The sequence below is a fragment of the Silurus aristotelis genome, assembly GCF_946808225.1.
Source record: "Silurus aristotelis genome assembly, chromosome: 16".
In the NCBI taxonomy this organism is placed as follows: Eukaryota; Metazoa; Chordata; class Actinopteri; order Siluriformes; family Siluridae; genus Silurus; species Silurus aristotelis.
This window is the reverse complement of record NC_139589.1, coordinates 24317669-24327668: the sequence shown is the minus strand read 5'-3', so window position 1 is coordinate 24327668 and position 10000 is coordinate 24317669. Positions and strand designations below refer to the sequence as shown.

At 41.2% G+C, this 10000-nt stretch overlaps 1 protein-coding gene across 3 annotated transcripts in view; it reads left to right on the top strand.

Moving 5' to 3' along the window:
- The window catches only part of arhgap24 (Rho GTPase activating protein 24), a 74491-nt gene that overhangs the window by 18870 nt on the left and 45621 nt on the right, over nucleotides 1–10000 (top strand). For all 3 annotated transcript variants that reach the window (XM_083563512.1, XM_083563513.1, XM_083563515.1), the window contains one exon: nucleotides 6933–7020. In XM_083563512.1, coding sequence (XP_083419638.1) covers nucleotides 6933–7020 — 88 coding nt within the window. The remainder of the gene's footprint in view (nucleotides 1–6932; nucleotides 7021–10000) is intronic.

Below are 10000 nucleotides of genomic sequence, written 5' to 3'. Positions count from 1 at the left end.
GCACTACCCTTTATTCTCTCTCTCTCTCTCTCTCTCTCTCTCTCTCTCTCTCTCTCTCTCTCTCTCTCTCTCTCTCGTATTGATGAAGAGTCTCAGCGAGTGAATGGAATAAATCCAGTAGGTGTTTGTATGTAGGTAATGGAAAGTCTGAGGTTAATCACAACTCTGGACCTCTTCAGTTTCAGCTCTCGATGCTGCTCGTGTTCTGGGGTATGACGGATAATTTCCTCAAGCCGAAGCTATTAGTTTCTGTCGAAGGTCCACCGTTCCAGACTGTTACATGATCGCTGAAGGTAATTTTCAGAGAGGAAAAATCGCTCAGCAGGACTCGTTTCAGGATGGAGCAGCGTTTAACAGATTTGTGATGTACACACGTCTAACAACTTAGAATTAGTGTGCGGATGATTAGTACTTCTGAAACGGGTTTAACGCAGTTCATCCCTGCAAATCCTGCAAGTCTGCTCTCGTAGATAAGCTGAAAAAACTCTGAAAAACACACCAGTGGAGAAGGTCTGGGTTTAAACTTGGGTTATCAGGACTTTGAGCAGTTTGTTCAATTCCATATTTCATCCTCATTTGCTGTTATAATGAGCTCCACTTCTCTGGGAAAATGTTCCACTAGATTTTTTGAAGATTCATCCAGCCACAAGGGTGTTAGTAAAGAGTTCACAAACTGATGTATGTGAGATGTGGTTAGGAGGCCTGGGGTGCAGTCAGTGTTCACATTAGTTGTTCAATAGGGTCGGTGCTCTATAGCAGGAGATCAACACGTCAAACAGATGTTCATGGAGCTGGCTTTGTGCACATGAACATTGTCATGCAAGAACAAGGTTGGGTCTCCTAGTTCAAGTGAAGGCCAAATTTCATGCTACAAGATGCATTCAAAGACCTCTGATACAAGTGTGTGCCTCCAACTTAATGGCTGGAAAGTCAGGTGTCCCAATTCTTTAGTCCACATTGTGTTTCCCATATACAGTATTTTTTTTTTATAAGTGTTTCCAAAAGCAAAGTCTTCATTTGCACTGCAAATTATTTTAAACATACCTGGTGTTTATTTAGGTGTAAAGAGTAAACACAGTATTGTAGTGAGAATCTGGAGCTGGAGAACCTTGTAAGGACTTGGAAGGAAGACAGAGAGAGTGTCTTCCAAAGTCCATCAATAGTAAAGGAAATACTGTAAATGCACCACTGGTATCCCATATGCAGCGGCTTACTAACAGATTAGGCTCTGAGGTCAAGGTTAAATGCACTTTTTATGAGGCCACAGATGTTCCTAATTGATTCCTCAAAGACCAGTGGATTTTGAAGTTTTCAGCGTGACCAGCGCCATCAGGCTGCTTGCTGTTTTTCTGTCATCCATCTCTCTCAGGTCTGTCTCATCTGTCCCAGACAGTTCATAAACAAACAGACAAGAGGCTCTCTGATCTTGTCTGAGCTTAGCTGCACTCCACGATGGGGGCATTCCCATAACTCAGCTCACACCATGGAAGCTTTGCCTCCCACCAGAGAGCCAAATGTAATTAGAGAGAAACATCAGCGGCATAACAAATACGCTGTCCGTGCTTCTCTGAAACTCCATTTATCTCTCCTGCTAGAGGAGAAAATTCCTTTCGGCGTGTTAGGCTAACCTCCAACCCTGGAAACTAGTGAGTGGTAGTGTCACTGTAAGCAAACATCCGGTTCTCACAGATCTTTGCAGTCCACACTTTAGACCAAAAGCCCAAAGGACCAGGCATGAAGGTCAGTTTAAAAAAAAAAAAAAAAAAGCACCAGTTTAGGACCCAATGATAGTGATGATTGAACTCCTCCCAGGCGTTTTCCCCAATCCCAACGCTGAGATATAATCACTCCAACATCTCCTGTGTCTTCCTCTAAGGTCTCCATCTGGTGGAACGTGACTGATTGTCCACTGGGAGCTGACCTTCAGGACCTTCTAAACTGCCTGAACCAGCTCAGTTTAAGAGAGCTGGACTTGACATTGTACAACAAATCTTTTTTTCGGGTGAAGATCTAGATTCTATGTAAAATTCTTCACAATAATAAAAATCTCTAGAAAGATTCTCTCTAGAAAACCAAACCTTTCAACCACTCAAAGAACCCTTTAGAACCATTAACACAGATTCGCAGTGTTAATGTGGAGCTACAAGTTTCTGCCAAATCTTTGCAGGACATCACAGAGGTAACAGGGCATGCTGGGAAATGAACTCCTGCCCCAAAGTAGTAACCATGGAAAGAGAGATGTGGCTGTTGATGTTTGAGAACATCGATAGTTCACGCAGCGAGACGCCAGGGTGCTTTTGGCTGAGCTGTGATATAAACATTGATTTCAAGTGACCTGACTAGGAGCTTGACACACTATGCATTGGAAAATCTTTGTGTTTGTGTGTTGAGCAATTTGGATACGCTCAAGTTCTCAACTGGGTTTGCGTTTACTGATATTTTTTAAGACTGCGATCATTTCAGGAATTTTGGAAAATGTATTAGAAATGTGACTATATTATTTGGCAGATGCAGAAGTGCTAAGAGGCCATGCATTATAATATCGCTTTCTATAGTGTCTTCTCGTTATCTCGTTCTTCTTGCTGGCACATGCTGGTCACGAGGAAACCATGTTTGTTGTGTTAAAATCATGAGAAAATTAAGTTGCTATAACATGAAAAAATTTTAAAAATAGAAAGAATAACTATTATAATGCATGGCCTCCATAGGCAGAGGTGTAAAGAGAACCTGAAAACCATACTTGAGTGAAGGTAAAGGTACTTTCCTGCAAAACTTACTCCATTACAAGGTAAAGTTCAAATTAAAATTCCAATATGACTTGAGTAAAAGTCTTCGAGTATCTGATTGGAACAGTATTTGACTCGTATTGAACATAGGCTCAAAGATGCACGAGTCCTCAAACAGAGACACGTGTCGGTGAAAAGCCAAGAAGAGTTGATTTGTGAGGTTTTATTTTCTAAAATACAAATCAAGTTGTACACCTCATTAACACTGCATTAACCATCAACATCCTCTTCAACATGTGAGAATGAAACAAAGTTCAAAAACATTCTAAGACACAGTAGTAAAGCGATCTTTCCAAAAGGGATCTTCAATCAACAAACACATTTACAAGATCATGTCACAAAAAAGAAAAATGTTTAAAAGCTAATCATTGGATGCAGAGGAGCTTCATTTGGAGCTAAAATACACATCGCAAGTAGTACCTTCGATGCCCTGTAGTTGGCGATATTGCCTCTTCTGCCATGCAAAATGGTAACTGTTGATTAAAATATAGTGGCGAAGTAAGTCACAGTGAAGTTTTTATATTTAGTGATAAATCTACATCCTTATTTTTGAGATTTATCAGCCTTAATTTCCTCTGGAATCTTCTAACCATCTGTCACCTGGTGGCTATTTGTGCAGAAACGCCAGCTCTGAGTTCTCTCCATGTCCTGCTGGGAAAGAGGAGCGGAAAAGCTTCCGGCAGTCTCGCATACATTAAACTACTTCAAAGCGAAGGCTTTTCCATCTTTCCTTGCTGTCTGGTGATAACGGTGACTTTAAGCGATAGTCGCTTGGTGAGGTCAGTCGTAGATCAGCTGCACGGCTTCCACGCTCTAAACTCAGAACTCTGATCCGCATCAAACGGGTCGCGGCCTCTCCATCACCTTTACGAGGCTCATTAACGAGCTTCACGAGGGGCTGCAGGTAACGTTTCCGCTTTAAGTCCGGTTTTGTGAAAAGTGACCTGTCGGCAGGAAGCTCTCAGATCTCTCTGTTTATTGACTGGGGAACAGAGCAGGTCAGGCTGCCACACCAGCAGTGCGTTTAAAAGGAAAGAGGTGACAAGGTCACAGAGGTCATGAGCTACTTTTGGGTAATGGGGATAATTAGGGTTTCCCCTTTCACTCGGTGATTCATCAGGGAACATACAGTTCAGGATGAAGAAATCATCTCACAGTGCCTTCTAATCATCATATACTTCATTTCTTCTCCTTTTTCTTCTTCTTCTTCTTCTTCTTCTTCTAGCTAAAGTGCTTATGTGTTAATGCTGTCTATAGAATGATCTTGTAAAAAGTTGTGAAATTTGTCACACTGATTAGTGTTTAGGGTCTAATAGGAGTGTAACGTTACACCGAACCGGACTTTTGGTACGATGCACAAGTCTAACGAATGCAATTCTTGTTTTAACTTGCAGGCATTTTATTCAAAATCATTTTGAAAAAATGTAAAAACTGTTTGCAAACGTTACCAAAAATTAAAACGTTAATAAAAAATGACGAGCAATTTAATGCTTTGCATTTGTAACTGTGGCAAAATTTTACTAAACCACGACATAAAAAAAAAAAAAAAACGAGGTACGTACCAAACATGAATTTTGTGTACCGTTACACCCCTAGTGTCTAATGAACATTCCGACCAAATTTGGGCCTAGTGTTGGCAAAGCTCTAGCGCCACCATCAGGCCAGTTTATGGGCCCAATTTCGAACCCTGTGTCCATAATGAAAATGTCAGGATTTTCTGGACGAGTAAAAAACCCTAATGGATTTGTGTCTTCCAATAGCAACACATTCTCAAAATGTTTTATTCCACGTATTTTACAGCAATTGGACAGTGATTACAAACTGTGATTGTTGAAAGTAAGATGTGTTTTTATATATGAGATGGAAAACTGTTCTCTCGTCATAAAGATTATGTACAAGCTGTTGCTATAGAAACGATAACGTATTAGAATGAGTGCATGGGTATTAATTTAAAGCTACGATTTTGCAGCTGCACTTCTCAGGAACTCATCAACACCTTCTGACCAATCAGAATCCAGAGAACTCAGGATGAAGCTGTGTAAAAATAAAGGAGGAAAATGAAACACCATCGTGATGATTTAAAGCGTAAGGTTTCGGTGCGTCGGGTGCTGATGACTAATTGAAGAGTGTTTTGGAGACCAGTAGAGCAGAAGCTCTAACACGTAACACACACTTTCATCATTTTGAATACACACTGATTGGTGTGAGACTGGCACTAATTCTTCTCCTGAGCTCCACGGTGGAGGCTTTCGTGCTGTGTTCTGCTCTGGGCACATTTAGAAACACGCATGCATGAATTTTCGGCTTTTTTACATTTCATTCTCAAAACACACGCGCGCGCACACACACACACACACACGCGCACATCTGCGGTGCTGTATTTCTATGAAGAGTGTTAAATGAATTCCGAGCTCACATCAGCTACACATCTGTGTGATGTTTAACATTTGATCTTTTTATCCTAACCTTTTGAAATGTGATTAATCAGAGAGCAGCTGCTTGAGATTTAAAATCTCAAAATGTCTCCTTTCAGCCCAAAAACCCCACAAAACAACCAAAAGAATTGATTGTGTTCCCATAATGGACACTTGAGCATAAGGATGGTTTGAGTTTCTTGTTGAACATCCCATTCCACATTTAATCTCCATTTACTCTTATAGTAAACTCCACTTTTCTGGGAAGATGTTCCACTAGATTTTGTGAAGATCTGTAGGGATTCATGCAGCCACGAGGGTGTCAGTAAAGTCAGGTACTGATGGAGGCAAGGTGAGGAGGCCTGGGGGTCCAGTCAGTGTTTACAGTCATCACAAAGTTGTTCAGAGCTCCATAGCAGGAGATCTTTCACCAAATCCAACCCGTGGAAAGCAGATCTTCAAGGAACTGTCTTTGTGCACTGGGGCATTGTCATGCTGGAGCGGGTTTGAAGTTCACGTGAAGGGAAAATAGCAAAGAAACAGGATAGAATAAAAAAAAGAACTAACCAAAAAAACAGATGTGAAGATACGAAATAGAACGATGCATTTTGTTGTTGTTGTTGTTGTTGTTTTGGTAAAAGATCTTTCCACGTAGTGTATATAAATATGCAGATTGTGTCTTTCCTGCCTGAAAATACAGGGTTGGTTTGAGGGTGGAAGCAAAAACAAAGGGTGTGAATGTTTATTTTGGACGATTTGGGAAACATCTAATTTAACTAATTGCTGCGTGTTTCCTTCTACACTAAAGTGTTACGGATGTAAAACTGGTGGGTGACGTCTGGGTGCAGTTTACTGGATAAAAATGTTGGTCTAAAGTACAGGAGTGAGAGAGCGAGAGTTTTTACTGCCAAAACATTGGGACTTTTCCAGATACACTGTATTGCTAAAAGTTTGCGAAAACCCGGTCATTAGTACGACATGTGCTTTTGAGCATCGTCTTCCCCATTTAATCCAATTTGCTCTTCTAATTTCCTCCACTCTTCTGGGCAGATGTTCCACAAGATTTTGGAGTGTGCTTGTGGAGATTTGTGTTCATCAGCCACAAGGGTGTTAGTAAAGTCAGGTACTGATGTAGGTGAGAAGGTGAGGAGACCTGGGGTGCAGTCAGGGTTCACATTCATCAGTGTTTAATAGGGTTGAGATCAGAGCTCTATAGCAGGCCACTCAAGATCTTCCTCTCCAAATTGTGCAAAGCAGATCTTTATGGAGCTCGATTTTTGTGCACAGGGGCAAAGTTGGTGGCACACAATTGTACCATATCTCTTGGAGAGCATAGAATTTTCCTATTTCTTAAACTAGGAGCCCTAAACCTGTTCCAGCATGACCATGCTCCTGTGCACAAAGCCAGCTCCATGAAGTTCTGCTTTTCATGGTTTTGAGTGGAAGATCTCTGGCTATAGAGCTCCTCAACCCTATTAAACAAGGCCTCCTCATCTCACCTACATCAGTACCTGACTTTACTAACACCCTTGTACCTACATGAATCTCCACAAATCTTGAACCAGAAGAGTGGAGGTTATTATAGGATGTTCAAAAAGAAGCAAATGCTCAGGTGTTCTACAAACGTTTGTCCATATCCTGTATGTTTCTACAGAAATATCTTACTGCATTGCTGGTTTTGCTATTTGTTTACTGTTTTCTGGAGCTTTCCGTAACTTCTGGTGTTCTGCAGGGTGCCATCTTCCTGCCAGGGAATCGTGTGACCGAACATCCCTGCAGTGGAGATGAAGCCGGCAAGTTTCTGTTCGAGGTCGTTCCAGGTAAGATGAACAATGAAGCCTCCAGAGAGCACACGCTCACTGTTTATCTAACAGAGATGGAGATGGAGATGGAGAAAACTCCAAACTGTGTTATTTGTGTTGGAAATGAATTGAAGATTAAATGAGATGTTTGTATTGTTGTGTTGGAAAGCTTTAGTTTGTTTTTATTGCTCTTTAAACGCTGGACGAGTAGACGAGGTTGGTTATAGCAGGAAAACACTAAAAGGTTTAGTGCTGGAGGATTAGAATGAGCAGTGGGGTTCAGGACTGTGAAAGAATAAACGGAGAACCATGGAGAACCATGGTCTTTTCAGCATCGTTTCTTTTTTTAATATTTTATTTTTTTATGAGTTTGTCAGCAAGGATTAAATATGTTTCCCTTTTGGAGTCGACCTTCTCCACTAGATTCCATTGGAGTGATTATTTTTGATGGAGATCTCTTATTGGAGTGCTTTTTCCAAGTTGTAAAAATAAACTTCCAGTACTTTTGCTGGTTCGAGAAACTACAGATGGTTGCTATAAACTCAGAATGGGTCATTCTCAAAGGTTTCTTCTTGAGAACCTAGAAATTAAAACCAAGCAACAAAGTCAAAGAATGCAAAAGTCTTCAGCTTTTTCTTCGTCTATGACGCCTCCTCAGGTCCTGAAATGTACTCTGAGCAGTCTCTACATTCTTGATGCACAAGAACATTCTGGATCACTCAGTAGGAGGCTATGAATACCATCAAGTTAAGAAAAAATTGCGAGAAAAAACAACCCAATTCGAGTTTTTGTTGTTGAGATGAGACTATTCGAAGACTAAGCTGTTTGGACACCAAGAGAAGGTTCATTCCACCGCCTTAAGCCGAGAACAGAACAGCTCCGTCTGTAACGATCTGCCAGGATTGTGGAGCATAGTCTAGTCTTTAAACGACTAAACAAGCATAGGTGTCGCCTTCATGGCCAGATGTTCCTTGAAATTGCTTAGGTCGGCAATGTGAGAAGAGAAGGAATGTCCAGAAGCAACCCAAAGTTACACGTATTGCCAGATGGTACTGATCCAAAAATACTACTTGGATAAAAGCTTCAGAGCAGGACAGACATGAACAAGCACCAAATCTAAAACACATTAATATTTAGTTCATGATCACTTCTAGTCCTTCTCACAACCTTCCTGACAATAGTTTAATCCTGAATCCAGTCCAAGACCAAAACAGCAGCAGAAGGTTAAAGGTCTCGCTCATGGACCATCACTGGATGTTTGCTAGTCCTGGGAGTTGAATTCCCAATCCTCTACTCACTAAACCATAACCACTGAGCTACCAGATGTTTTCTGCGTGCCTAATAGACTTCCTCTTCCTGTTTGTGTTGGCTTTTTTTTGGAGCATCTGCTCGTGAAGCATCCAGAAGCCTTTTTCTTATAGCCGGAGTATCTTAGGGGAGTGAGAGAATGAAAGCAGGTGTTGGTTTACATGAGCAGTAAAGATCATATATACACACACACACACACACACACACACAGGGTTTTTTATGGAATGTTTGTGGTACTTTTCATCTCACCTTCCATCTTTTGACTTTCCCTCCAAGTATCTGGTTTCACCTTTCATCTCTTTTCATCTTCCAGTCGGTCGATACAGCGAGGCTCTGCTTTTCATGGCGCTTGCCGCAGGTTTGTCCTTCGCCATGTCAGTCGATATGGTGACTCGGCTTGTACGAGTGTGTGTGTGTGTGTGTGTGTGTGTGTGTGTGTGTGTGTGTGTGTGTGTGTATATGATAGCTTGAGGCTTGAAGTTCAGATTACTTTATTAACAGGAACAAACCATCCTCTTTGTCCAGTGAAAGTCACACAGGACACTGCTCTTTTTGTCTTCTGGACCACTGGATGGATTCAGACAACATTACCTTTCAAATTCTTCCGACTTTGTGATGCTCGTGACTTTTACAATCTCCGTACGACCTTATAATAATAGAGGAGAGCTTTCGCATAACACGCATCGACCTTTACGCTTTTTAATATATATATATATATATATAGTTGAGGTTCGTCTGCCACTAGGTATCCTCGTACTCTCGGGGTCGCACTAGAGAAAGGATTACACGCACTCTAGATGTAATTACTGCTTTCCCGACACAGAAACCCTGCAGAATCTGAATAAATGTTCATGGTTGTGTCTCGGCACACCAGCAGATGTCAGAGTATGAACCCCGTGCCAGAAACGAGGTAGAATCAGATTTAAAACTGGCTTTTGGCCCTTTGGAAAGCTCTCAGCCTCCCACTGGCCTGTCAGAGCGCCATGAAAAACTATCTGAGCATGTGTAGGCATTTCTCTGCGGCTTGGTCCCAACAGAAAGAAACAAAGAAGAACATTTCCATTTGCTCACAGTCTTCATTATTATTTTTTTGTTTTCCAGTTTCGCACGTAAGATTAGAATTGTATAAATCACATGGCTTTTTTTTTTTTACATTCAACTTCAATTCCAGAAAAGTTGGGACGCTGTGTGAACGTTAAATAAAAACAGAATGCAATGATTTCTAAATCTCATAAATCCATAATTCTGCTCACAATAAAACCTGGGAGGCCTGGGGTGCAGTCAGCATGAAAAATGTATCCCAAAAGAGGTTGGAACTCAAAAGCAGGAGATCTTTAACTCCAACCCATGAAAAGCAGATCTTCATGGAACCCGGCTTTATGCTGGAACAGATTTGAGTGAAGAGAACATTCAAATCTTCCACATGCACACATTAGCATTTGATGCATAACCCTGAATTTTGAGACGTAGGACAATAAGAACATGTGCAGTCGTGTGCATCGAGCGTCTAATAATAACTGCAGTGTTTTTGATGCGGAGTTTTGTTTTGTTTTTTATACCAAAACCAAAGCAGTGATGTGATCGATGCTCTGAGGATCTGCTCAGAATGTGAAGACGAGGGAATGAATGAGGAAGTGAGAAGTGGGTGTGTGTTAATAAAGGAAACACCTGCTGAGTGATGAAGAGAGCT